General features: G+C 50.9%; 11 protein-coding genes across 11 annotated transcripts; 4 read left to right on the top strand and 7 right to left on the bottom strand.

Moving 5' to 3' along the window:
* Window positions 1-78: 78 nt before the first annotated feature.
* On the top strand, window positions 79-1,272 carry PHYSODRAFT_517307 (hypothetical protein; the record flags this gene model as incomplete). The annotated part of the gene is made up of 1 exon (XM_009534096.1): window positions 79-1,272. One exon carries the CDS (start codon window positions 79-81, stop codon window positions 1,270-1,272), a length of 1,194 nt encoding a protein of 397 aa, XP_009532391.1.
* A 1,782-nt stretch (window positions 1,273-3,054) lies between these two features.
* Window positions 3,055-3,740, top strand: PHYSODRAFT_355179 (hypothetical protein). The gene has a single exon (XM_009534095.1). It carries the CDS (start codon window positions 3,110-3,112, stop codon window positions 3,686-3,688), a length of 579 nt encoding a protein of 192 aa, XP_009532390.1. The 5' UTR covers window positions 3,055-3,109; the 3' UTR covers window positions 3,689-3,740.
* Window positions 3,741-3,881: 141 nt separating this feature from the next.
* PHYSODRAFT_303853 (hypothetical protein) lies at window positions 3,882-5,159 on the bottom strand (the record flags this gene model as incomplete). The annotated part of the gene is made up of 1 exon (XM_009534094.1): window positions 3,882-5,159. The coding sequence occupies one exon, from the start codon at window positions 5,157-5,159 to the stop codon at window positions 3,882-3,884; it is 1,278 nt and encodes a 425-aa protein (XP_009532389.1).
* A 1,229-nt stretch (window positions 5,160-6,388) lies between these two features.
* On the bottom strand, window positions 6,389-7,660 carry PHYSODRAFT_518019 (hypothetical protein; the record flags this gene model as incomplete). The annotated part of the gene is made up of 1 exon (XM_009534093.1): window positions 6,389-7,660. One exon carries the CDS (start codon window positions 7,658-7,660, stop codon window positions 6,389-6,391), a length of 1,272 nt encoding a protein of 423 aa, XP_009532388.1.
* A 2,407-nt stretch (window positions 7,661-10,067) lies between these two features.
* Window positions 10,068-10,436, top strand: PHYSODRAFT_303851 (hypothetical protein; the record flags this gene model as incomplete). Its single annotated transcript, XM_009534092.1, has 1 exon — window positions 10,068-10,436. One exon carries the CDS (start codon window positions 10,068-10,070, stop codon window positions 10,434-10,436), a length of 369 nt encoding a protein of 122 aa, XP_009532387.1.
* Window positions 10,437-12,535: 2,099 nt separating this feature from the next.
* On the top strand, window positions 12,536-13,096 carry PHYSODRAFT_286918 (hypothetical protein; the record flags this gene model as incomplete). The annotated part of the gene is made up of 2 exons (XM_009534091.1): window positions 12,536-12,748; window positions 12,857-13,096. Coding segments are annotated over exons 1-2 (307 nt in total), but the record flags the coding sequence as incomplete, so codon positions are not given.
* A 7,064-nt stretch (window positions 13,097-20,160) lies between these two features.
* On the bottom strand, window positions 20,161-20,712 carry PHYSODRAFT_515053 (hypothetical protein; the record flags this gene model as incomplete). The annotated part of the gene is made up of 1 exon (XM_009534090.1): window positions 20,161-20,712. A coding segment is annotated over one exon (552 nt), but the record flags the coding sequence as incomplete, so codon positions are not given.
* On the bottom strand, window positions 20,707-20,868 carry PHYSODRAFT_441855 (hypothetical protein; the record flags this gene model as incomplete). The annotated part of the gene is made up of 1 exon (XM_009534089.1): window positions 20,707-20,868. A coding segment is annotated over one exon (162 nt), but the record flags the coding sequence as incomplete, so codon positions are not given.
* A 1,086-nt stretch (window positions 20,869-21,954) lies between these two features.
* PHYSODRAFT_517535 (hypothetical protein) lies at window positions 21,955-22,938 on the bottom strand (the record flags this gene model as incomplete). The annotated part of the gene is made up of 1 exon (XM_009534088.1): window positions 21,955-22,938. The coding sequence occupies one exon, from the start codon at window positions 22,936-22,938 to the stop codon at window positions 21,955-21,957; it is 984 nt and encodes a 327-aa protein (XP_009532383.1).
* Window positions 22,939-25,096: 2,158 nt separating this feature from the next.
* Window positions 25,097-25,357, bottom strand: PHYSODRAFT_515403 (hypothetical protein; the record flags this gene model as incomplete). Its single annotated transcript, XM_009534087.1, has 1 exon — window positions 25,097-25,357. A coding segment is annotated over one exon (261 nt), but the record flags the coding sequence as incomplete, so codon positions are not given.
* A 301-nt stretch (window positions 25,358-25,658) lies between these two features.
* PHYSODRAFT_303849 (hypothetical protein) lies at window positions 25,659-26,842 on the bottom strand (the record flags this gene model as incomplete). Its single annotated transcript, XM_009534086.1, has 2 exons — window positions 25,659-26,052; window positions 26,241-26,842. 2 exons carry the CDS (start codon window positions 26,840-26,842, stop codon window positions 25,659-25,661), a joined length of 996 nt encoding a protein of 331 aa, XP_009532381.1.
* Window positions 26,843-27,548: the final 706 nt, after the last annotated feature.

Genomic DNA, 27,548 nt, shown 5'->3' with positions numbered 1-27,548 from the left:
AAATCGATTTCTCCAAAATTTCAGTTTATATTTTTCGCAAAGTGAAGGTTCTCGAGCAAGCAAAACGTTCGTTGGACGATGGAGCGGCGCGTGTGGTACCAGTTTCCGGGTAGGACGGCGGATTTCGTTGACCTAGTCGATGGTGTTCACAGCATTGGTGACTTTCGAGGGGCTCTCTTCACTGCTTGTCCGCAAATTTTGGGCCGCGTGTACCACGATGAAGTGAAAGTGTACGAGTCTCTGGCTTTGGCTGAAGAAAAGAGGCCTCTCGATTTCTCGAGGAAAGTGGATGGCCTTGGAGTAGCCGAAAAGCAGCCTCTTAGAGTGGAGTTTGATCCGCCGGCCCCCTTTCCGCTAGTGCAGATCATCCAAGACGGTTTGAGACTTGAAGTGCCTCATCTAGAGCGAAAGGAGCTGCTGGAGAGAATCTACGCGGGCTTGGAGGCGCCGCACAACCGGTTCGTCGTCTTGTCATCCCGTGAAGGCTCGGGGAAGACGTCGCTGCTGCAGCTCTTCGCTCAGCGCTACTCACATCTGAACTGTGTATCGGTCTCGTTCGCTCGCGATCTCTCCGCCAATTCAATTCTGCGCCGGCAAGGAGAAGTCGACATCTACCAGCAAGAGTCCACGCTGAGGGCCGACCAAGAGCACGTGATCATGATCGACTTCGCAGAGAAGAAGTTCGACGACAATCTGTACTGGGAAGCTTTGGTTGACGCAGCTTCGACGTGGCTGCCACCGAATATTCGCTTTATCATATCGGTGACGCATACTCTGGACTACGGAGTGGAGAGCCCAAAGGTGTTGAAGCCAATGATGACATTCGGACGGAGCGATTTCCTGTTGAGTGACGACGAAGCGCGGACGTTTCTGACGATGCCAGCGATCGGATTGCCCGCCCAAATGCAAAAGCCCAACTTGATCCAGATTTTGGTGCGTGAGGCTGACGGACTTATCAGTGCGTTGCGAGTTTTTATTGACGAGGTGGTGATCGCGTTCGGCAGGACTGCTTCGCCATCGGAGGCCGAGTTGATCACAGTGTGTTTATCTTTTCATACCCTGGGCCACATGTTGCGGTGCTATGGCAAACTCATTGAGCCAGCCAGTCTCTCACTCAAACAGTTTTTGATAAAATGTTTTGTTCTGGCTCCGGCTCCTGTGCCGTTGAGGCCGAAGCTGGAGAAAAAGCTGTCGAATAAACGCAACAAGTGCTTGATAACGCTGAAGAAAGCTGGGGTGGGGTTCCCCTCGAAGTTGGAACGAAGCACGTGAGGTTTTCGTCCGTGTTGGCAGCTCGATACTACAGCAAGTACCTGTTCGCCGTTCCTCGTCATGAACGCAATCAGGAGCATGTCTGCATCAGCTCTGCGGGAGTCTGCTGCAGAAAATGGTGGCTTCCCCGATAAAGTTACCTTCTTGCTACAGTTTGTACCGGGTCTTGCTCTGAATACGATGCGTTCGTGGTTGATCTGCCCGGAGTTACCGCACATTCTCTCTTCGTCAGCTAGTGGTGGTGATCGCAGTGAAGTCACCGATGCGCTCTACGTGAACGGGCGTCGGCGTTGGGGGCTCGAGGTCCACTGGGACGAAGATATAGACGGCAGTACGTCAAAACTCGCTCCGGGCGGTGAATATGGGGTCGTGCCAGTGGATGACTACGCTATGATCAACTTTCGAGGCAGTAAAGGTGGAGTGATCCCAAAAGGAGTCACTCCAAGAGAAAAGGAGATCTCGCTGTTTTTCAAGCTGGGGGATTTTTCAAAATGCCGGTGCATTTTTGGGATGGAAACTCCGTGTGATGTCGTCTTATCATCTTGTTAATCTTTCCCCGGCGATGCTGCGTAGGATGCGAAGAAGATAATATTCAAGGGGATAGACCCCATTTCACCGCGGTCTGTGGTTCTACCCAGTTTTGCGTGATGTTCGGATTTCGCTCTATGATTTCCTATTTCGTATGCTCTTCGGAGTTGCTACCAAGGATCTTGGACGTCTTATTTGCCTGCTCGTCCGACCACACAACCTCGGTCAACAGCGATAGGAGGATCATCTTTGCCGGTGTGCTGAGGGTTTCAACAAGCCGCGGTCAATTGGTTTCGTAAAATGATTGATAAAAGCTGCACGACGGGTGTGTCCATCAATGTTTTTTGTCGGACGACCAATCACCGAACGTGACCGACTTCAACTTGTTGCTGAAGAAGTCAGCGCCTCGACTAGCAAGTGCACCGTGACAGTGAGTTCGCCTTGCAGCTTGCCGCTCTAAACTTACCCGTACGCAGCCACCGATCCACGAGCTTGGTTGACCCCCTGGAAGGGGCCCCCTTCGCGCGGCTCGCGCGAGGTTTCCGTGACAAAAACCGCTCTCCCGCCCTCAAGAAGAGCACGCTACAGACAACGACGGATAAATACGGCAACGCAAAACCCGGCACACATATGTTGTACTTTTTACAATAAGTAATTCAGATAGCCAATCAGCTTCGAGAGTTACACTTGACATTTGTATTCCATATGGTTTTAAGTACTTTCTCTAAATTTGTGTGTACTTTATGCTTCGTTACGTGTACTTTATGTCATTGCCTTGTACAATCTCTATCGTTCCCGACAGAGAATTCTGGCACATTTACTATGGAGGATGTCATTCAGTTATGCCGGATTTATCCGTCGTTGTCTGTTTGTCTCCCACCCTGGAAACCCGCACCTGAAGCGAAAACGAAGCTTGTTTACTTCGATAAGGCTGGTGGAGAAGCTTCACTCTTCCTTCATATTGCCATTACCACGTCATGGAGGTTGGCATCTACTGTAATAGCTCACCCGAACGTCGGGTCGAAGATGCTTTGGTGGCTCCACCAAAACGGAATCCCGCGTTGCAAAGCACCGGACCGTTCGCATTCAGCCTTGCACTCGCGCGCATTCAGCTACGAGACGGTGCAGTTGAAGGTCGCGAAGGACCGGAACGCGGCGGTGATTGGCCTGCCGACGGCAACGCGACAAGTCCAGCTACAGGGTAAGTTAGCCGCCTTTGCGCCAAGCTCGACTGCTTCACTTTGGAGCTTCCTCGCTACCGCGCTCACCTCCAGCCCCCAGAGACGCCACTGTACACTATAGTGAGACCATGGCGAGCGTCCTGCAGCAAACTTCAAGCAGTCACGTGGTGGTCGGCGGACTCGCGCGACTGTCGCCCACGAACCTCATGCCCGAGCGGTACTCGCGCCACATGCAGACCGTGGTCAAGCTCAAGCAGATCCGCCGCGCGCTGGCGACGCCCACGAACGGCAGCTACGTCATCGACGTGTTCACTCCGTTGCAGTCCACGACGCGCATCCCGACGAGTCTCAAGGCCGCGGCCAAGGGCCAGCGCCCTGCCGCCCACATCGAGAAGCAGTTCGCCGACTTTGTCACGCTGCGCGACGAGCTGTACGAGACCTGCACGGCGTCGCACTCCACTATGGACTGCCAGTTCTGCAGCGAGGTGGCGCGCACGCTGCTGCTCGGGGCCGTGCTGCCAGGCTCCGTGCTGACGTTGGTGCTCTCCAAGCACCAGCAGACCAAAGCCGTGCAGCGCTTCATCGACGCCCTCCTATTGCTCGTGGCTGCGTGCCCCGTCATCGAGGCGGACGCGTGTCCATGCCAGAAGGACCTCCCGCGGCAACTCTTCAAGTTCCTCGTCGGGGAGCAGGACCCGTTGGCTTGAGTCGAAGACCCCCGCGCAATTATCTATTCACTGTACACTGTACGCATTGGAGACCGACTTCGCACAAGTGACGAGTCTTTACTGTAGCTTTGTCCGAACTCCGTCTTTCTTTTTTAAAAAAAAGTTAAGTAAAACAAAGTATTCTGATCAAATTCAATTGCGTTCTGCTCTGTTGATAAAGGTTTAGAATAAGCTACTGGGAGCTTTGTTGCTGCTGCTGTCGGAGCTGCTGGATGTAGCTGCACACCCAGGCGTTGATCAGATCGCCATTCAGAAGCGGTCGGATGATCTGCACGTCCTCCATAACCGCAGGTTCGTGCGGCAACATGTTGTAGCGATACACAATGAGTCTTCGCAGCGTCACGGACACAATCTCCCCCGTCAAAGGATCCTTTCGAGGCGTGATGAGGACGCCACAGACGCAGTAGTGCGACGCCGCGAAAGCGGGAATGGGATGCAACGGGTCGTCCGTCACGACGTCAATGTGAACCATGCCATGAGTCCGCGTGAGCTCGGAGCAGAAAATGTTGTTGACCATCCAGGACGAATGCTGCGACTCAAACATCGAGCGCTGGTAGTGGATACCCAGTCCCGCGTCATCGAGTTTCCCACGCTGTGCGTCGATCCCGAAGTGTTTCTTGACGACCGAGGGGATCGCGCTGAAGTACGCCAGTACACCGTCGTACACCTCCTCCAGCGACGTGTGCTCGATCTCCGACACGAAAACGCTAGAGATCAACGTGCAGTCCTTGCACCCAGTGATGTCGATTTGAGCCAACGGCAACACGTCCTGATCTTGAGATGGCTCCTTTGCCTTGTCAATCGCTAGCTGCGAGAACTTCTTGACGATTGACGGGATCGTGGCAAGTGAGCGCTCGTGGTGGAGCAGCAGCATCCGCTTCCGGTCGTTCGGATCTCGGCCCAGTTGGGGGTTGAAGTGCAGCTCCTCGAACATGTCTGTGCCGCTCGAATGCAGCGGCAGACGCAGCGCGGCGGTTTGCATCGTGGCGAACAGAATCTGCTGCTTTCGGAAGAGCTGCTGGAGCTCCCTGTGTATTGCCTCGGCTTGGCTGACCGCGTGCTTCTCGACCGCGCAGCGCTGAGCCGAGGCCAGCGTTCGCTTGTCGGGGAGCTGGCTGGCCCACTTGGACTGTAGGACTCGAAGCTCGTCCTCCATGGACGTAACCATCGTCCTCAGGATGCGAATCTCGTGCATGGTGTCGAGTTGACTGTCATTGCGGCTATCGGTATGTGGCGGGGCGACAGGTTCGGGACAACTGCGAGCTCTGTCGGGAGGCTGTAGTCGCGGAAGAGGCGTCGGTGTCGGTAGAGCTCCGCTGGAGGAGCGTACACACGTGGGCGCTGGTGAACGAGCGTCCGACTCCTCTTCGGAGCAGCTTCGGGCCCTTCCAGGCGAGCTGGTCTCAGGAAGAGGCGCCATACGAGCTACCTTGGTGGGCCGCGGGTTCATCCAGCCAGGCCCGTGCTAACAAGACAGTGCGATTGTCTTACGAGCGCGAAATCGAGGAATGAGCTGCAAGCCATGCGAGTCCACAACCCGGCAAATCACCACTTGGTTGCGTTTGCCATTTTCACCATCGCACCCGAGCTTCTCATTCTTCCTCGCCTCAATGCGGGCGTCCAAACCCAAGCGAAGAGGGGATTACCTTGACACTCCACTTTGCTTGTACAGTACATGTATTTACAGTATTACACTACTTCTACAGTAGACCTAGGTATTTCTCTGTAGAACTTGGTGCGGTTTACGCCAAGCAAAATGGACCGAACGTCTTCCTTGCAGGAAGGAAAGTCCTTCTCCTCGGATCAGCGGTACTGTACGTGATCTCGGTGCAAGTTGTTGCAGTTTGCAGCTCGTTCACGTCGACGCATGTCCTTCTTTTCTAAAGATTTAATTAAGAAAATACTATCCGGATAGACCATGCTAACCTTCGAAGTACATGCAACTTGCATGATGCAAGCCATGTGGGCGAGTCTCTCGACGATCAATTTTATTTTTTTCTTATTTCTTCCTTATGATATTTTGTCGATGAAATAGGTTTTGCTATACCACACACAGAGCCCGAAGGCTACACGGGCCGTGTGTGTAACACGGCACTTGTACTCTTGCACCAGCACGAACCACTGCCATAACATCTAAGAAAGAGAACAACGCGTAACCAGTCATACACCAAGTCCGAATGGTCTCTATTTACCTTTAAGAAAAACTCGTTCTTCCTAAGGGGATTGGCCAGTTTAGTAGAGCAAACTGAATTATTGACTTGAAAAGTATTTTCTTGAAAACTACCAATCTGTTGGAGATGAAACCTGTACACAATGAAAGCCCTAGATTTGCTCTAACATGTGCACCAATCCAGACACAGTTAGCAGCTATGAAAGTGTATTGTAGCGCGCCAAAGAAAGCATACCTGCAGTATGCTGCGATCAGTTTCGTAGAGCGGAATAAAACTGGTCTTTGTATCGAAGTACCATATGGAAACGCGTGGTAAGATTTTTATAGCCAATCAAAGCACGTATTTCATTATTTCAGCAATATTACTGGTTCTACTAAACTGGTCAATTCTACTAAAATTGGCCAAAACCCTTACATGTACTTCGTACAAATTTAAGCTGATAAGCTTAGCAGAACAATATCTCGAATACACAGTTCGAGTTGGTTCACCAGGCAATACATATAGCAAGTTACTCTGAGGATTTTCGGCGGTGCGTCTGCTGCTCCTGGATATAATTGCAAATTGAAGCCGTCAGCAGGTCACCGTTCAGAATGGGTCGAATGATCGTCAAGTCCTCCCGAACCGCAGGCTCGTGTGGCAGCATGTTGTAGCGATATACCACCACCCAGCGCAGCGTGATACTCGACGTTTTGCCCGTCACGGGCTCCTTCCGAGGCGTGATAGTGAGCCCGCAGATGCCGTACTGCGACGAAGACGACTCGGGCACAGGGTGCAGAGGGTCGTCCGTCACAGCGTCGATGTGGACCATTCCGTATGACGCCGCCAGCTCTGAGCACACGATGTTGTTCACAGTCGCTGGCAGCCCTGAGCCATTGAAGGTCGATCGCCGATACACGACCTTAGACTCTGCGTCGTTCAGCCTCGTGCGGTTTGCATCGACTCCGAAGTGGCGCTTCAGCGACGTTGGGATTGCGGCGAAGTACGCCAGCACGGCAGCGTACACGTCCTCCAGCGAGGTGTGCGGGATCTCGGAGATGAAGACGCTCGAGATGAGCGTGCAGTCCTGGCCGCCGGTGATGTTGATCTGCGACAGCGGCATTACGGACTTGCCAGTGGTAGTGGCATCTTGTCCCTGTAGCGCCTTGTCGATAGCCATTTGCGAGAACTTGTCGACGATAGACGGCAGCGTAGCGAGAGACCGCTCGTTGTGTGCCGTGAGCATTTTCTCGCGCTGCTGATGGTCACTCCCAAGTTGAGTGTCGAAGTGCAGTGCCTCGAACATGTCGTTGCCGTTGGAGTGAAGAGGGGCGTGCAGGACGGCGGTCTGCAGCGTAGCGAACATGAGTTGCTGCTGTCGAAGGAGCTGCTGGAGTTCGTTGTGCGCTCTCTCAGACAAGTCAGCCGCGTATTTCTCTCGAGCTGAATGACGTGCCGTTGACAGAGTGCGTTGTTCGGGCAGCTCCTTCGACCACTTGGACTTCAAACCTTCGAGTTCTTCCTCCATGTTCGCTACTTGAGCTCTCAGCATCCGAAGCTCATGCGTGGCAGTAAGAGGGGCTTTGGTCGGGTCACGGGGTCGTCCACGCGAGCGACTACATGTAGCTCCGGTTAGAGCCTGGATGAGCTCTTCATTCGTCTCGGGGACTTCACTCAACCGTCGACGTTTCTTGGGAGCTCTCGAGTCAGTAGCGCCCGGTTCGGGACAGCTTTGAGCTCTTCGGGGCGAGCCGAGCTTGGGTGGAGGGGGCATTAGGACTGCGTCGGTGGGACGGAGACTCATAGTCAGTCGAACGTCGGAGGATACTGCACAGACGACGTCCAGTTAACCCGGTGGAGAAAGTCGAGGAATGTCGACTTGAGGTGCGCGCCCAGTCCGCGTGTCCACAACCCGCCACGCAAATCGTCAGGGGGTGCCGCCAAGTGTTCGGCTGCTTGAAGAACGAACGAACAGGGAAGCGACTTGGTGGTGTTGCAGTGTTTCGGGAAAATCTATGGAGCTCGAGGTTACGGAGCTCGAGGTACCAAAAATAGACAATTGGGTATGTGAACCCAAAATTTGAATCACCCTAAATTTTCACATTTGAAACAATTGGCGGGAACCCGGGTACCCATCGGGACCCCAGTTCCCCCAAAACTACCGGTACCCATATATGATCGAATGTATTGAAGAGTTGGTCTACGACCTGCGTTGAACGTAGCTTAAGCTCGGAAGAGAAACGGAAGGTGAATTCGTCTCCGCTCTCGTCCTGTGTCTCTCCACGAAAATCCAAACGCTTGCCTGGTACAGCGGTAGAGTGCTTTCCGGTCATATGGCTAACCTCCTGCTCATGTAAGGTGGACTTGGGCATGGTAAGGTACGTTATTCGGGCCTATTCAGTACTGGTGACAGATTTGCGGGTAGGTTTTCGTCGACAGCACCTGGGTTTGATGGTTTAACTTGCCCCAACGCTACCAATATGGGGTCCAAAACTTAAATAAATAATTCGCGATTTGGTCGGTATCATTTGCGGGTTCCCGCCAATTGTTTCATTTGCTGATCTTGAAATTAGTCTAGAAAGTTGCAAGATGCGGCACGGCTGCTAAAACAATACTGTACTGAACTTGCAATCGATGGATATGCAGGAAGCTCGAGGTCGCTGATGGGCCCACTTGAGGGCGCATCGAGCTCGATGCTGAGCCACTACCACCGTCTGAGGACGAATTGGTGTGGAAAAAATCTGAACATTTCTGCCACGATCTGCATTTTTTTTATATTCAGAGGCGTTGGCACCATCCTTGGTCTCGCTAAGCTGTGAGATCTGAGCAAGGTCGGCGTGCATAATGTCTCACTGTTATCTAGCGCCACCTTTATTGTCCTCCGAAAGCTATCAGTATTATATATTCCTCCAGATTCTTTGATCATCGAATTGGAGGCCAGCAGTGTTTCAGAATCTTGTAGCAGGTACTTGTAAATAAATGTCCCCGACCTGTACAGTAAGGCTATACATTGCTGCACATCGATGTATTCCTGCTGGAACATACCCGGGTTAAGGAAAGCATGTGAAGCATGTAAGGATCTTTCATTTTGAACCGAGGTGCATTTTTGGACTGCTCGAGTTCCAGCTCGACTTGTAGCAATGGCTGAAAATGGAAATTCGATGCGATCTACATGCAAACCAAGCTTGCAATCATATACGCGTCAGCATACTCACTTTACTGAGGAAATAACGATAAGGTGGTTCTTCACGACCTACTTGTTTACGCAGCAGCCTTGTCATTAATCTAACAAATAATATTTCTGGGATAGCAATAAAGCTGCTTGTATCTGATTATTTGAAGCCGCAACAGAAACCCCCTCTCCCCGTTGAAGTGATGATATCATTAGGATGAGGCATCGCTTACAACTCGGAACTGTAGATCTATTAAGTTGAACAGATTGAATCTTAATAAAATTGTCGGGCCAGGATCAAAGACGAAAATTATCCGTTCGACTAATTAAACGCTGTTGAGTACAACGCAGATCGACTCTTCCAGTATAAACACGGGCTAAGTATGTGGTATAATCAACAGTCTGACTTTTTAAAGACAATTAAAATGGTACTTATTTGCCGATGGACATCTAGCGGCAATTATCTGGACTATTTTCTTAGATCAGCAAACCGACCAAAATTTAGGGTGATTCAATTTTAGGTCCATGTACCTATTTGCCTATTTTTTTGGTACCTCGAGCTCCATAGTTTTTCCCAGTGTTTCGTGTGCTTTGAATCGACGATTATGCTCGGTCTGTCGCATTTGATTTCCAGCACGCACACCCGCCATACGATCCGATCTCGGGCGGACGCGAAATACTATGTTTGGCACCGGCTGATTGCGCTGTCTGGATACATTGTCCAGACTGCCTGCCAGTGGACAATGCAATGCTAAAAGGCAGCACCATTCAGTGGGGCTGTTCAGACAACGCTTGTAACCTGGAACCTGACAAAAATTTGTGACATTTTCCCAGGTTCCAGGGAAAATGTGTTCAGCGTCACCACATCTTGCCCTGTAACCTGGGAAAAGGCTACTAAAAATGCCAGGAATAACCCCGCTTTAGTGCCATTTCCCCAGGTGCTCTAAGAGTACCTGGAATCTGGGACTTCTACAAACGAATAGTCTCTCCTCGCAGCTGAGCTCCCTCCCTCCAGACACTCCTCTCTCTCACAGACGCAATGAACACAAGCAGCAGCGCGCTTCATGAGTGCGCCTCGCCGACCGAGCCGCCCACATCAGAGCCTTCAGACCCTGCCCCCTTTCCTAAGCGCAATTGGTCTGAGCAGGACACGCTGGCCCTGGCTACTGCATGGTGTGATGTGTACAAGGCTGGAGTTGCTAAGGACGAGAAGACAGCCATGACCAACTCGCGTATATTTGACGCTAAAAGCTCCGTCGCAGCCTGCATCTCCATCTCATACCAGTGTTGTATCCATGCAAAGGTATGCAGCGGCGAAGTGGTGGCAGGGGCTCTCATTCTATCCAGCATCAGCGCCAACGTTAGCCGAGCTCGATTGTCCATACTCATCAGCAGCCAGCACCTGTAATGTGCGGATATAATACTAATGGGCCAGTACCAGAGACGCAGCGAGTCAAGAAGGCCGCATCTACATAGCCTTACCGTAGTGAGCAACGTCGTCGTCGCAGCGGCGCTCGTTGTCGCTGCGCGAGTTTTCTTCTGTGACCTCCCCCTGTCAGAATTAATGCTGAGAACGATGGTACGATGTGCTCACTCGCAACGCTGAACACGCGGCAAATTCTGGAGCCTGAGCTTTTTTTCTCAGGTTCCAGATTCCAGTTTTGCCTGAACAGGGCCAGTGCCGCGTGGATGTGTGCTTTCGAGTGTCGTCTACTCTTACGATATTCGCTACATATATAACTTGGCCACCAAGTTATTCACGGCAGCACTGGAAAATGGTACACAAAGTTAGTCTACCTTTGATTAGTGTACAGCAGCTACCTAACGGACTTGTTTCCGTTTTGTTGAAATGCACGGCAACCACACGATGCTTGAGCGACAGATCGCGGAACCCTTCCTGTGGGGGGTACCGTATTTATTTATTGTGCCTTGCATGCTTTCTGTCTAAACAACGACGTAATTCGTTGTTTTAGCAAATCACGGTGATTAGCCCATCGTTGAGTTAGGAGGCTAACTCGTCGATTTAAGATTGAATAGCTGCTATTGCCGCTTGCAAATACTTTGTCCTCTAAAATAGACCTCTAAAATAGACCACGCCTGTCTCTTAATACGAGTGGGCACGAGCTTTTAGGCCCAGAAACTCGGTTTGGCCTGTCTAGAATGGCATTTCTGCGTTTCCAAGCCGCAGAAAAGCGTTTTGGTCGGGATAACAGAGCCTCAAGCTTGGATGTTAGACCGTACTGGCGAGATATATAAATCAGACCTAGGTCTTAATTAAGAGCTGACTGGATTAAAACCGAGATTATTAACGAAATAATAAGCATGCGTTGGCCAAAATATCTGCAAACGGCAATAAGACAACGAGTTAACGTTGAGTTATGCTCACTTTCGTTGAATGGCTGGAGTAAATCCGACAATACTACGGCCCTGACATTCTAATTCTAACTCGCTCGCTTTGTCTGATTGTTTTCCAGTCGACGATTAACATGCGTTGGCGATCTATCGTACTAAACTACGTCTACAATATTGAAGAACATCCCTGTTTTTATATCGAGGAGCTGCAAGCAGCTTTAAAGTCAGCGTTTCCTGCACTACCAAACATTTCTTAGTAGAAATTTTATACTGCTACTATATGCCGTGCTCTGAAATTCGAGCTTGGTTTAACGCGCAAGGCACGACGAAGAGAGCGAAAGAAAACGTCCCCGCCGAAATCGGTGCTTACTATTATGCAAGGAGTTGGCGCCATTTTATCGGGGACCTTATCAGTTTGTTTTCTTGCAGCGACAACCGATTTATTCTTGCAGTGGAAACCGCTCCGTCCCTGCTCTGCGTTGTGCTTGTTGATTAGCTTAACTTTAACTTAGAGTTAGGCTGCGAGATATGATCACCGGGAAGGATTTGCTCGTTGGTTTAGAGCCCTTAATCGCATGCCAAAGTTCGTGCAAAGCACAATAGTTTTTGTGGGGGTTTAGTTAGGTATAATGGGGTTGCCAAAAAACGAGCCATTTTGGAGACGGGCGAAGTCTTTATGAAGAAGTTTGTATGGAGTCATTGATGATCGAGGTAGGAAAGTACTCATTCCCATTTTGCACCACCCCCATTATAACTAAATATGGTAGGTAAAGCTGCCGTTGTTGCAGCAATGCCGCCCTGTCCTGCCTCAGAATGCGGTGCCGACCTACGGTACGTACAGTACAGTACCCAGTTTTATAGCTGGACCGGGTGTCTTGCATGGCGTTCCGGCACTTTCAGCCTTAGCCAGAGTTTATTTTTAACAGGCGTCGCCTCGAACAGGGAACATTTTTCCGTGCACATCATAAATTCTTTTTTATTAATATGGCTCGGATCGACCTGAAACTTTGGCAACAAACTTGGTTGGTCATGGATAGGTAATTAGAAAGTTTGGGAAGAAGTGTGCTTGTGCTCCAGGTGCAATGAACACAAGATCAGCACGCCATACTGGAATGTAGTCAGAGGTTTATTGCAAGTTTATCATAACTGAACGGTCGCCGCTGCTTTCAGCTCCCTCATCTGGGCATCTGCACAATGGCGACCGATAAAGAAGAAGATGGTTTGCTGTTAGTGCGCACCAGAAAGCGCAAGCAGTCTCTAGGGCAAGGTGTAATATGTAACAAGGAAAATGAGAGCTTGCAGTCTGATGCTGCTGCGGCTGCAGCTGGATCAAAGCGTCTCCGAAGCTGCAATAACCCCGACTATCCGGTACGCTAAAAGATCTCAATCACTAATAGCTTACTGAATTATACTTTTTGAGGTCTAACCTTGAGCTAATGAACACACTCTTTATTTCTCTCTCTTTGTAATTACCAGAGCAAAGGCGTCAACGTGGCAATTGCAATTGCTAATGCCGCCAAAGCTGGTGCGGAAGCTCGTGCACGGCGAGCATCCCAAGCACAGATCCAGGAACGCCGCAAAAATGGTCCAGATCACTATTCTTACCTGATAGCGGATTCAATCAAGGCTGCTGCACTCGCTGGCTACAGATCGCGCGTTCAGAGGGCTGCCCACGCGAATGATTTTGGCGCTAACCGCACGGAACGCAATGCTGGGGGTGGAGGAAGCTTTGCTGCAGCATGTACCGACAGCAGGAAGCAGTCAGCACGCGAGAATTCGGACCTCTTTCAAGCTGACCAAGATGTTCAAAAGGGGTGCTCGTCGGAGAAAGCGGCGAAGAGCAGCGTCGATCACATGGGAGGATACGTGTGTGATAACCTTGTAGCAGACATCAAATGCTATGCAGGACGTCCTATCGACTTTGCTGTGGTTTGTAGTGCTGGCAATGCACAATCTCGGAAGCGTCAGCACCAGAAGGATGCTGCATGCGGCGCACGAAAAGAAGGTAAAGTTGAAGAGTGGTGTTCGGTGCAGGTTTCGCAATAGATTTCACGGGATATGGGTAATGATACTGGTAGTGAGGTGTGTTGTGTGGCGTATGAATGTGGGGAATTCGATAAAACTGGATTGAAGTGGAGTAGATGTGATGGCTCGGTGATCGAGCACGACCTGCAACACGCATGCAGCCCCCGTGTCGAGCGTGGAAAATCTGTCGCAATAGAGCCTCGAATTGGGGTTAGTACTCCAGTAGCAATTGAAGCGTTCGTGGCGACAGCGGAACGGAAATCACAGGCGTCACGCTCACTAAGCTTTGGTGTGCAGACGGAAAATGCTGATAGAGACTTGCTTATCGATGTCGCTGGTAATAACGAAGCCGAGAGTGTCCCAAAGTCGTACGGCGAGGTGATACATGCTGCTGAAATCGATGCCACCGCTGATAACAGTTGCGAACAAGGTCAAAGTTATAATAATTCCAGCCCCTTCAAATCCCCGCGTTTGCGACGTTCGAATCGGATTCAAGTCGAACGAATGTTTGTGAGTCCGCCGACATTAACGCCAACCCCTGTCCGCCGGACACTTCCAACAATTCGAGCACTCCTCAAGTTTTTTTCTCTTCCCGAAAGTGAAGTGAAATCCTTTCTAAAGCATCTACCGTCAAAGAAAACACGATCAACAGCGGAATTCTGAACGGATCGGACTCCAGCACGACTGATGCAGCATATCAGCGCACTGTGGCGTCCAATCTCGTGTTTCGATTACTGCAATGTATTTCAGAAACGTTGTGCGGCACCAGTGCATCTAGTGCGTTTTTAGAGATCTTTGCGACCTGGTTAAACCCGGTGACGTGTGCTAACGATACATTGGTGACGACGTCTGCGAACGTATTAGCGAAAACGCGGAAGGGCTCTCTCGAATACCGAAGTGTGCGCGCGCTACTGTGCGGTTCATATTCGTTGAAGAGCCTCTAAGATATTTGCATCGATGTTAATGGAGTTTGCATTGGACGGAAAGCTCACTTAGCGGGTTGCAGAGATTTTCAGATCCTTTTAGATGAAGGTGCGCTGGAAGTGAGTAAAGTCACAAGGCAAAGATTCGACCCAGCAGTTGTGTCTGAAGCTGTCTGCCACATCCTCTCCATGGAAAACGTTGCCTTTCTGTCTTGGGGGACGAAATCGGTCAAGTTGGACGGGGAGCGGGTATCTGTTCCTGCCATACAGAGGCGCAAACCGATAAATGTAATGTTTGACCAGTATGGGCACCAACGAACCCCTGGAAATATGGTGTCCGCACGAACATATTATCGACTAGCCGCCATCTTGACGCATGGTACGTCACAGCCTCGGAAGGCAGTAAATTACGTCACTGGGTTTCTGATCAACGATAATTTTCAATTACTCGATCGTATTGTCCGTGATCTGCTTCCCACAACCAGCACGAGTGTGCTCGAACGTCTTGCTATTTTGCGTGAGTGGCTTAAGTATGGTGGAGAACAAACGTTCGAGAATGGTCAACGTCTGGAAGAGAGTCACTGCCCCCGGCACTTAATTCAATTTGGGCTTGCGACCCCTCCTGTGTCGACGGGAGACACGACCAAGCCGAAGAAACCCAAGAAGAAGGCACCTAAACATTCGCGTGCGAAAGCAGCTCAATCTGAAATGAAGTCGTCGGCAAGAACCATCTCAGAGGCGGCAAATGGGCTCAACGCATCAAGCGGCGCTACTAAAACGTTATCACGTGCAGTGAGTTGCCAGCAGTGTATCGCCATGGACACCATTTTTACTGACCTCCGGCAGCAGTTGGAGGCAACAAATCCCGATCCAACGACACTTGAAGTTGTGGACGATGCTTACGAAAAAATGGAGCTCTACTTGGGTCACAGAGTACGGGTCACAAACCAGCAGCGGGCGATTCACGAAACTGCTGAACTAATAAAAACCAAGTGTATGGATGAAAGGGGCAGTAGTGATGCGATCATTGTCATTGATTTCAAAATGAAACTTGAGCCAATCTATTTCCGCGAAAAGACTGTTGATCACTATGGAGCCCTACTTCGTTACTGGACGTATGATGCTGCCAGTGGTTCTGCTCGCGAAAATAACGTGTACGTCGATCAAATTTCAAACGGGGATAGCAAACAGGATAAAGAATCTGTGGTCGCACTAGTTGAGGGGATATTATTGTCGGTTCACCGAGCGTTCCCATTTGTCAAGCGCGTGACGTTTCAGTCCGATAATGCTTCGTGTTATCAAAACACGTATCTAGCGCTCATGCTTCCTCTCGTTGGCGCTTTGAACAATATCGAGGTCGTTCGGTTCATCCACTCTGAGACCCAAGATGGGAAGTGCGTCCTAGGTGCCCATTTTGCAACTGCAACGCGTAAAGTGAAAGCTTGGGTTTGTCAAGGCCACGACGCTACAACCCCGCAGGAAGTGGTAACAGCTTTAACGTCTGATGGCGGTCTTCCGAATTGTATAGTGGAGTTAGTGGAATACAATCGCGCCAAGATGAAGTTTGTTTACGAAGCGGTGGAGCCGTTGGCGAAGTCGTTAGGCCGACTTTTTACTCGTTTCAATGAGGTCCCCGCCTTTTACGCCCCCTTCACTATGGAAAGAGCGTTTTGACGTCAAAACGTGGCCATCGTTCAAACTCACGATATTTGAATATTCTGGTGTTGGAGATGGATGCATAGTGTGTGTGTGTCCGACACTTGGTCGGTGCGACTGCAATACGACTCATGACCGTAATCGCCAGAAATTGGATCTTCGTGATGACACTTTGGACAGTGACATCGAATTAGGTAATTTTAGTTTGACAGTGAAGATGAATGTGAGCAGTTTGAGCCAATTGGGAATGATGAAGAAGCCACAAGTGAAACGTCAACAGTTGTGGGTTCTATTGTATCAGGAATTCAAATTACTCGGTTTGGTCAACTGCGGATGCGGACGAGCGATATGAGATGTGAGCGCCCCACACTTGGTAATGACCCACACGGCTGTGACTTTTCTGAAAAAGACGTCGAAGCTTATGCAAAGCGGACTCTTATGGACATGCAAACAGGGGGGACTTTAGTGATATAATTGAGTCAACCGGTTTGGGCAGAAAGGTAATCGCAGCGGCGAAGAAGTGCGTCAAAATGACTCGAGAGCAGAAACAATTAGCGCCAGGATGGGCTCGCAGGCAGAAGAAAGGGTACATGTACGGTGCAAAATATATTGCTCTGTACAGTGAAGAAGTGGAGAAGCTCTTCAATCGCGGGGTGGCTGATGCCAGTACCAAGATGGGACCGGCCAGAATGCGAGAATTTCTTACGAAAGCGTATCCTCGACGCTACAATTTGCCAGGCGAAAACAAAATACGCTCAAGAATATCGGCCCTTCTACAGAAGCAGAAGAAATCTGGCAAGGCATTGCCACCTAGGAGACCGACGAATTCCAAGCAATTCAGCCAAAGCCAGGTCAATGGAAGTGTAGCTATCGAAGGTGGAGACGTCTAACTGGAAGGCATAAGAAGCAACACTTTATTTAGACCCACAATCGTAAACTCACTGCCAATCAATGGCTAAACAATAACAGTTTGAATGCAAGTAGCTTGGTCTTCACAACCTCAGTGTAAAAAATATCACGATCTCGCACCAACAACGGATTACAAAGTGCCAAAATACAGGACATGCATTCCAATGGATCTTGTCGGGACTTGTTTAACCTAGCGAAACGAATTCGCGTCGCATGGACGATGGCACCCCACTTACATTGACAACTCTATCTACGTTTTGAGGAAGACCTTTCCGATGCGACTTCTGGAAAAGCACGAGGTAAATACAAACGAATGAGAGATTCGTGTCAGGCTGCGAATAGCTCTCTAGGGTCACCATAATCTATCAAATCGAAGCTGCTAAGCGCGCTCACTCTGCTACTGCCTTCCCGCTTTCGTTTCTAATCGTTTATCATTGCTTCAATCTATAGGAGGGATACTTGCAATAGAGTATCCGTCCAATATCTGCAACAATATACGAGAAGAAAGCCACTAGATTACCTTGCATACAAGGTAAAGGTGTAGATGCACGGGCACTAGTTGATATTGTAGCTACTGTTGGGTTGATAATATTATCAACGTCATTTTAGAGCGGTTGCTACTCGCTGTAGACACCAGAGAAAGGGGAGAGGAAGGGAGGGAGGGAGGAAGGAAGGAAGGGGGGAAGAAGCGCCTTCCATGACACCAACGGACCCTGGTGATACGCGTGCTCTGTCAGTTGTTGTGTTTTGGTATGCCTCACCGTAGCATCATGTGGATGAATTATACCGAGGGTCTGCGACCAATAAAGAGCTAAGCACTACGAGGCCAGTCAGTCATATTTACCACCACAAGACGTTTCTGATATCTTACCGGATTTAAATATATTCTGTAATTTACGACGAAGAGTCGCTCAACTCGTCATTTCGGGGGCCATAACGCGATAACTACTTCGCGTAAGCGACTATGTCGGCTACCATTGTGCTCGTGAGAACAAGCCCTTTGGATTAATACCGCTTTCGAGCTCATTGGGGCCGTTTTCCAGGGCCTCATTTTTGAGTTGCACGGAAAAGTCTACTTTTAGGTCCCTGCACCGAGGCGACGCCAGTTAATCGTTGGTTGCTCTACTAGATACATGTAGACCTTCCTCTTTCTAGTTTTTCAAAATGCCGCTTTTATTCATCATGAAAGCTCGCAAGTTGACCAGGAGGGGGGGGTTTCAGCACCGAAAGAATCGGCTGTAGCACCTACACTTAAGTGAACACCACCACAGCAATACAAAAAATCACCGACATAGCCAATATAGCATATCCACGAATGGAATAGGAGTTCGCCATCATACTCACGTGTAATAACACCGACAGGAAGGGATCAAGCACGTATATTCGTTGCCTATGTACACATAGAGAAGTGATCGACTAGCTCATCAGATTCAACGCGATTGCCACCACGCATCAATCCCTCTGCGCTTTAAGCGCTCAGTACGGCAAATCCGCATGACCGACGGGGGTACGGCGGTAATTTGGCCAAGGTCGAAGACCCGACAGTCCCGGGCGATGTGGCCGTAACAAACTGCTGCAACACCTCCCTATCATGAAAACCAACTTCCGCCGTCACGCGCTAGAGTATCTTAATCATCTCACCCGCATTCACGCGTCGCTTGTCGTGCAGACTGTGAACACCTTGGCGGGCGTCTCGACATTTGACGAGGATCCGTTTAACGACAGAACGGGGATGTGGTCGAGGACGTCCACGAACCTGTCATGTACGAGCGTCGTCACACAGACTAAAGCGGGATCAAGCCGCACCTGAGCGTCATCGTGTAGACAATCCTGCGCGCATACATGGCCTGGAATAAACAATAGATGAGAATGGTCAGGCGAACATCGAGGTCACACTTGTAAGGTTGGCCGTCAGTAAAACTTTTACCTGAATTTTAGTGAATATCAATGCAACGGTATATTGAGAGATAAGTAGAATGATAAAAGATGCGAGCAAGCATAATTCCTCTAACACTTAGCGATAGTTGTTCGTGCCCGCTTATCATTTTGTAAGCGAGACTCAATCGATCGCTTCGTTGGTTTTGGTGCGTGACGAGAGCGACGAACGCCGACCTGCACATTTGTGTTCATAGGGCCCTCCGATGTAGTGCTGCGCCCACCACCACGTGGACGCTCGACTTGGTCTGCCAATTCGACAACAGGACAAATAGTAAGCCCGCTTCGGACGTTTTCGGGCTCACGGTCGTCCTGAGAGAGCTGGACCGAAAGTTGAATTGGGGCTGCTGGAAGAGATAGCTGAGTACTCGTACATGGCAAATCCGACACCGCATCCTGCGTACTGTCGTCATCACGCCCATCGTTCTGTTCTACCTGCTGTACAGCAGGGGCCGGTTCGCGATAAATAGTTTGCAGAAGTTGCCGTTCAGTATCGGGTTCAATCGTACTGCTGCCTGCAACCTGATCCAGTTCTTGGGTTTGTTGCAGTCCTTGGACGCGAGTAGTGGGGGTATCTTCGGCGGGATCCGCTCTGACACCATCCAGAGCATTCGCACCAACTACAGCTGCAGATTCCACGCGCACCCGATCTGCGCGATGACGCGGGTGCACGAACTGCCTGCCATTGTTGTCTACGCCTGGCATATGCACGCCTGCATGGATACACGCTGCAGCAAGATGACAACAGGCACCGTTTTTCTCGAAATATGGGCAAGGGCAAGCCTTGCTGCGGACATCAATAACTCAGCCCGCAGCGGGCATGCCTTCGAGTTGCTTGCGCCTTGTATTGGCGGATTTAATTGACTGCTTCACCGACTTCTTCTCTGTGGCGGTTAGAGCCAAAGGCCGATGCAGGACGCGGTACAAATCGGCCTGGACAGTCCCAATCGGAGGCAGACGCTCTACGGAAATGCAACCTCGGCGGCACAAAAGCCTGTACAGGAGCATGAGCCTTTCTGAGGCTGTAGGAAAATTGCAAAAAAACACATTTCGATGCAGAAAAGCAAGCCGCGCACCATTAAGACTCTTGATCAATTCATCGGGCGTATGCTCATTGCTTGGGCACTCCAGTTTCAAGCGCCGATGATACTGCTCAAGCGGATTATTGGTTGCAGCATATCCTCGCGGGGTGTAGAACGCCTGCCATTTAGCAAAGCGCTGGGTCTCAATCCACTGCTTTATCACATGGTCTGTAAGTTTGCGGACGGCAGATCCTGCAGCTAGTCCCCTCCACCTCCCCAAAACCCGCGCTTTTACAGCTTCAAAATCCGGCCGCAGTGCATAGTGCATGTCATAGCGATCTTCAAACACAGCTGCCGTGTCGTCGTAGGAGACGCGGAACTCCGCTGCGTACTTCCACACGTTCTTAGTGACATGGAACCAACACATTAGAACGGTAGAATGGGGCAGCTCGGTCACGGATGCATTGAATTGGGCTTTGTCAGCGTCCATCATCACGTACTGAGGGGCAAAAGGTACATTGCCGATATCCACACAGACCCGTTTAATGTAGCGAAGACACCAACCGATATCCAGCTTCCGCTTCTGGGATGTACAGAAGTAAGCTAGCGGCACAAAGTGGCAACTTTGATCCGAGTAGCCAACTGCAAAGACCGAGTAGCCATTGATGGCCATGCTATGGGTACTATTGAGGTGCAGAATCGTTGTACAGTCACTGCGATTCTGTACCGAGATGTAATCGCGGATTTGCCGAATGCATGTCATCCCAACACGAAACGGGAATGCCTCTGATCCATCTCCTAAGCGCGACACAATGCTTAAGCTTCCCGGTCGTGCATCCGGTTGCGTGTCGTAAAGGATCATCATCTCAAACTCGTCTAATGTCGCTATATCTTGTTGCTCGTAGCGGTGGCCATTGCAAATCTCGATTGTAGGCGCCATTTCGTTGTTAGGATTTTTCCGTCTCCAATTTTTCACAAAGTCCACAACCTGCTGGTCTTCGGGCGGGGGCCCACGCATGTCACCTTCGTGCACCATGCTACAGATAACGGCAAACAAACGCGAAGCCGTCGTTTTCACACCCGAGCTGAGCTGCTCCACTATGAAGGTCTTCATCTCAGGCATTAACTTGCGCACGATGGGGCTGGAGGACCCGTCGACATCCGCCAGGTGGGCGTCGCGCTGAAAGACCTCCTGCACATCGGACGATTGGCAAATCTTGAATTTATATCGGCATGGACAGTCCCCCGGGGCATCAATGGCTGAGTCATTCTCGTCATCGTCTTCAGAGCGATGAGGATGGCATCGCCGCGATCGGCACTTTGTAGTCTGAACTCGCATCTTGTACATGGCAGTAGTGAGAGCGTATTTCTTGTTGAGTAGATGGTCGATTGTGCAGTTCGTACGGTCACTCCTCTTGATGCTTCGCCTAGGGAGGGTATCACGAAAGGCTTCAAACGCCTTAGAGGCGGTCGCCGATGCCCAGATCTTAGTCCACCTTGGTGATTCAACCTCATCTGCGCTGTCGGAGTCCGAAGAAGGTAGAGACCCCAGGGTGTCGGCTGTGTTTTCCTCACGGCCCTCCATGGCAAGTTGCTAACTGCTAAAAGGTAGTGTCCCGTCGCCTACAAGTGGGTGGCTGCTCTATTTTAGTCGGTGTTTTTCATTATATTCTAGGTGGTGCTTCCTATTTATACAGTGGGTATCCCAACACAATTTCTAGGTGCTGCTACACTTTATGGTTACACAAAACACTGAGTGATGGTGTGTAATCTCTCCACTCGTTGACCAGCGGTTGTCATGCTCTGTTGTCGTCTAGAAGCATCCCACAAAAGGTCTTGTAAAGAAACACTAAGCGCTGCATCACCGCACTACATCTATATGAAAATGCTATTAGAGGTGGGGTTCAGTACCCATGGATTCATTCAACTTTGCACCGGAATAAGGTAGTTCTGTGTGTATTTTCCTACCACAACACGATAAACGCTTTGGCAACTCGCCATACTGCGGGCATTGAGCTTTGCGCGGTAACTCCGGCGGAAACGCCACTGGACAACAAAGACTTCTGGTATCTCGACCACAGCTACATCTAAACTAAAAATACTTCTAGGGGCTTGCTTGCTGCTGCTCTTGGAGGTAGCCACACACAGCCGAGGTGATCAAGTCGCCGTTCAGGATCGGCCGGATACCTTCTAGCTCCTCCTTTATGGTCGGATCGTCTGGTAACAGATTATAGCGGTAGACTACGAGCCAGCGCAGTGTCACCGACACCACCTTATCCGAGTCCGGTTCTTTGCGGGGCGTGATGGTGATCCCGTTGAGTCCGTACTGCACCAGGTCCTTCGAGGACACTGGATGCAGGGGGTCATCCGTGATAGCGTCGATGTGGAACATACCGTAGGTCTGTGTCAGCTCCGAGCAGAGCACGTGATTCACTGACGCTGGGATGCCGCTCCCTTGGAGCTTCAGGCGCCAATACACCGCTGGGGAGTCCTCTTTATTGAGTCTCGTACACTTCGCGTCGACGCCAAAATGCCGCTTCATCCACGTCGGAATGTTATCAAAGTATCTTGAAATGGCCTCGTACACCACCTTCAGCGAGGTGTGCGGGATCTCGGAGATAAACACACTAGAGATGAGCGTACAGTCTCCACAACCCGTGATATCGATCTGAGAGAGCGGCGTCACGGGTTTGTCCACGTCCGCGCTCCTCCTCGTGGCAACCTTCTTACTGATCGGTCCTTGGACTAGTTTATCCACAAGTAAAGGAACCGTGGCTAGAGATCGAGTGCGGTGCCTCATGAGCGCCTTCTCTCGCTCCTCTGAATCCCACCCAAGGTGCGTGTCGAAATGAAGCGCCTTCAAGATATCCCTCCCGATCGACTGCAGTGGCGCATGCAGCAGCGCCGACTGCAGCGTCGCGAACATCAGTTGCTGCTGGAGAAGGACCTCCTGGAGCTCATTATGCGCGGCTTCAGTCTGAGCCACGTCGTGCTTCTCGCGTGCCGAGCGTTGCGCGACGGCCAGCGTACGTGAGTCTGGGAGTTCTTCGGCCCATTTGGACTGCAACCCATGCAGTTCGTCTTCCATAGTCGCTACTTGGGCTCTTAAGCGGCGAATCTCCTGCGTGGCGCTGAGTGGGGCTGCGTTCGACACGCGGGGTCTGCCACGCCGACGCGTTTCCGGGGCTTTAGTGAAGCAGCGGATTAATTCATCGTGGGTTTGTACCGGTCGAGCCCGCTTCTTGGTGTAGCTGTCGGGATCGGTATCGGGGTAGCTCTGGGACCTGAAGCTCGAGTCTCTATCGGGACGAGAAGCCATGATGGGGGGCTAAAAGCTCTGCGTGGATGCCGAGACAATACTATAGTGAGGGGTGCCGGTCAATTGGAATTGTGATCTCACGCTGGCTGCAGAAGGAGAGAGAAAGGGTTTGGCCCAACCCTTTCTCAGATGATAGTCTATCAACCGAGCCTTGAGGCAGCTGTTCGCCTATCGACGGCATAAACTACCGACTGAGCTTGTGGCGGCGAGATCATAAGGATCTGAGGCGCTCAGGTGTTTCTGGTGCGTCGGCCAAGAGATTACAGATTCGCCAGGTATATGCAAGTGAACCGGAGCAATGCGACAACACTTTGGTGCACGTACACAAGCACTCTTCTACCTTGTCGAGCGTCGTTCCTTACGTTCGTACGTCTACAGGTACAATCCCGCGAAAACGAGTCCACCAAAGAAAGGCACGAAACCCCTTTTACACGCTTTGCTTGGTTATGATACTTAGTATCCATACCTCGCGTTGTTTTAGAGAAATCGAGGGTTGGAACTATCGGATTTACCTGGTAATTATCGATACATGTTTGTCGATACATGTTTGCCAGAAATCGCCGTCTTCAACACACCAAACAGTACTTGTGCAATTGTGGTGTCCGATCGCAAGGCAAACAGTAACGCTCCGCCGCAACTTCAGCTGTTGCCAATGCAACTTGGCACTGATTAAAGCAACATTGAAATGTTGGCGTTGCGTAACATTGAGCGCAACAATGGTGCCTCTGCCTAACATTGCACAATGTTACGGTATCTCTCGTAGCAGAATATTTGGTTTACCAATGTGACAATAGTGGACACGCGTCGCCACGACAGCTCGACAGCACGACAGCGAAGCACGCTGTATCACTCGGGGCGTGCTTCCGCCGCTAACGCGGCAAGCGCGTCATGGTGTACGCGCCGAGTCGGCGCCGCCGACACATGCAGCAGGAGAATGGGCTCTACGGGATCTACGCGCAGCTCTACCTGGGCGCCACGTGTTGTCTATTCCTAGTTGGCAGGACACTCTCGCGTTGGCTTTCGCCTGCGGACTTAGCGACGGCACTTCGGGGGGGGGGCCGCCCCTCTCGCGCTTCGCTCGGGGGGCGCCGCTGTGCGGCCTGCCCCACCCCCTCGTGCCTTACGCTAAGTCCTCGGCTCGGCCAGGCGCGGTGTCTAGGAAAAAATATCGGGTTGCAGCGCTCGCCTTCGCTCGCTCGCGCAGACCCGCCCCCGCCTGATCGGCGGGTGTTGACGATCGGTGAACGCGCTCGCGTTAGCTCGCCCTCCCCCTTTACCTAACTGCGCTGTTAGCTAGAGGCGCATTAAAAGCGCTTACGCCTGCTTAGAAGGTAGCGCATTCGATTGCATGCAACACGCATCGCACCTGACGCAACGCAACGCACTGGGAAGGCGTTTGCTCCCGCATACGTAGTACACACATGCATATAAGCACCGCAGTAGGACATGCACACATTAGAATAAGGTTGAGCGGGTGACCGCTGCAGACGGTCGCACGACGCGGAGGCGGAGCGAGCGCGCGGGCGCTTGCTTCCTACCCGGTAGATTCTGAAATGAGAGCTGTTGAGCCAGTCGCTCCAAACATGAAATTTCACGTCTGGAAAATTTACATTGCGTCAATGTTAGCGATCACGCAACATTGGACCCCATCAATGTTATTGATCCCACACATTGAGGCTGATTTTCAATGTTGCTTTAATGACTCTCATGCAACTTGTGCTCTCTATCGCTGTTTATCAGGCAGCCCCTCTCACAACTCAATCCGCTGACAAATAGCCGGCCAGCTGGCTGAACCTGACGAAGAGCTTGGTGGTCGAGTACGTGCAGCAATGAAGCTTGATGAAGACCATAGAGGCCTTGGCTAAGAAATAGTGGTATGTACCGTACATGATAATATCATGTACGGTACAGATATTTTTAATATCTTTCACACCGCAACTGCCGCAGAGTGCATGTTATCAATCCCTCTCAAAATTTGGGAGTGCTTACGTACACAGTCTTTTTTGATGGGGGTTGAGGGGGGGTGAATGTGATATAGAAGAGGACCAACGGAGGCTACCGGTAGCGGTTGCGAGGAGCGTAGCCGCAGCAAACCCGCGCGGGGTGCCCGCGTAGCAGGGCCGCGCGGTATTTGCGGAGGCGGGCCCAGCGACGAGCATTCCAGCGAGCCGAGCACTGTTCTCGCCAGGTGAGAGAATCTTTTTATCGCAGGAGCGCAGCGACTGCCTTTGCGGAGCGCAGCAGAGCAAAGCCATTTCCCGCGGATGACATCCGTCCTGCGGGAGGTCGTCACATTGTGGGGTGATGGGCTGCCTATACAATTCCAAGATATCACCGAAAATAGACTGTGTACGTAAGTCCTGCCCTCAAAATTTGACTAAGACGGCAGAGATTCGAAAAAGAGGCCTTGGCCTGGCCCTCGAAGAAAAACTCAACGGAAGCTCCAACGTTGCAACTACTGTATTGCGGTTTATTACGCCGCTATCTATCTAGTTTTCACGGATGCAGGCAGAGTTCTCCTGAAGGTAACTGCACACTGACGCAGTGATCAAGTCGCCGTTCAGAATTGGGACGATCTCCAGGTCCGCCTTAAGCGCAGGGTCATTCGGCAACAGGTTGTAGCGATACACAGCCGCCCACCACAGCGTGACCGACGTGAATTTTCCCATCACAGAATCCTTGCGAGGCGTAATTGTCAACCCGCAGATACCAAACTGCAGCGGGCTGGCGATCGGAATTGGATTCAGGGGGTCATGTGTGATGGCATCCATGTGAAGCATTCCATGAGACGACGTGAGCTCGGAGCAAACGATGTGGTTCACGATGGCTGGCATTCCAACACCCTTGAGAGTCGACCTCCAGTAGATCGCCGGCGAGTCTGGCCTGTTGAGTGGCGTCCACGCCAAAGTGGCACTTCATCCACTTCGGGATGGAGTCGAAGAACGCCAACACGCCTGCGAACACCACCTCCATGGACGTGTGCGGGACCTCTGACATGAAGACGCCTGATACCAGAGTACAGTCCGCGCAGCCCGTAATCTCTAGCTGCGACAGAGGTGTCCTGAGCTCACCTCTCTCTGCGATTTCCTTCTTGATCGCCACTTCTGTGAGGTGATTCATGATCGATGGTATGGTGGTAAGAGCCCGTTCGTAGTGCGCCAGGCGCACTGCGCCTTGAGCGTCTCCTCGCGGTCTGCCGAGTCACGACCGAGATGTGAAGCATCTCGTGGATGTCCTTCCCAATCGAGTGCAGCGGTGCTCGGAGAACTGCGCTCTGCAACATAGCGAAGAAAATCTGCTGCTCCAACAGCGTGCGCTTCAGTTCACTGCGAGTAGCCTCGGTCTGAATCGCCGCGGCCGCCAGTGTGCGTTCATCCGGTTGCGTCGACGACCACTTGAGCTTCAGATTGCGTAGCTGTTCTTCCATGGAGGCCACTTCCACGCGCAGCATCCGGAGCTCGTTTGCAGCGCTGACAGCTTGCTTCTTGGCTGTCTTCGGCTTGCTCTGTGGATTGGCTCCATTGAAGTTGACAATCGCGTCGTTATCGGAGTGAGACGACCGTCGACGCTTCTTGACGTCTCGATCCATGACATTAGCATTAGAAATACTCACCAGCGAGCTCATTTCACGAAAGTCTGACGGCGCACTGACGCTTAGCGGGTAGACGCTCATGACGACCGCGCTGAGAAGAATGTGTAGTTTTTCGGATGAGGCAAAATTGAGATGTGATCCTCGGTAAGAATGGCGATAATGGCAGCTGAGCTTTTATTGCGTTGTTATAAGAACGAGCTTATCAGAACAAAAGACGCCAGCTCTTGTCATCAGATTCTGAAGGAAGGCGGGGCGTCTGTCAGTGAGAGAAAATAGCCGCAGACTGACCGGCATGAATCAAGCAGTTCTCCTGGTGCATGTCCTCGATGTAGCTGCACGCGGAAGCAGTCAAGCAATCGCAAATGCTCGCATGGCTCGCACCTATCGCATCCTGTCTCTGAATGGGCAAAGATTAAAAAACTCTACACCTTTTCAACTTCAAAACTGCAAATTGTAAGTTCAAAACAGCAAAAGGTAAGATCATAACAACAATACTCTATAAATGTATATTTTAAACTGTATGATATCTATCATCGTATACGATTATAGAGTACAATTTGCCTATTGGCTAGCTGTGCTGCGTGCCAACCAATGAGCTGTGTATAAAAGTTGGTCTCTGCTCGTGCAGTTTTGAACTTACCTTTTGCAGAATTGAACTTGGAATTTGCGGTTTTGAAGTTGAAAAGGTGTAAAGCTGAAGTTAACGAGAAGCCAACTTTTGATTGGTTACACTTCACGCAATGATCGGAATGCCAAGATCACTCACCGGTCATTATCCGTTGTTGAT

The sequence above is a fragment of the Phytophthora sojae genome (assembly GCF_000149755.1).
Source record: "Phytophthora sojae unplaced genomic scaffold PHYSOscaffold_7, whole genome shotgun sequence".
Lineage (NCBI taxonomy): Eukaryota > Oomycota > Peronosporomycetes > Peronosporales > Peronosporaceae > Phytophthora > Phytophthora sojae.
The sequence above is the reverse complement of the archived record's forward strand: the minus strand, read 5'-3'. Positions and strand labels throughout refer to the sequence as shown.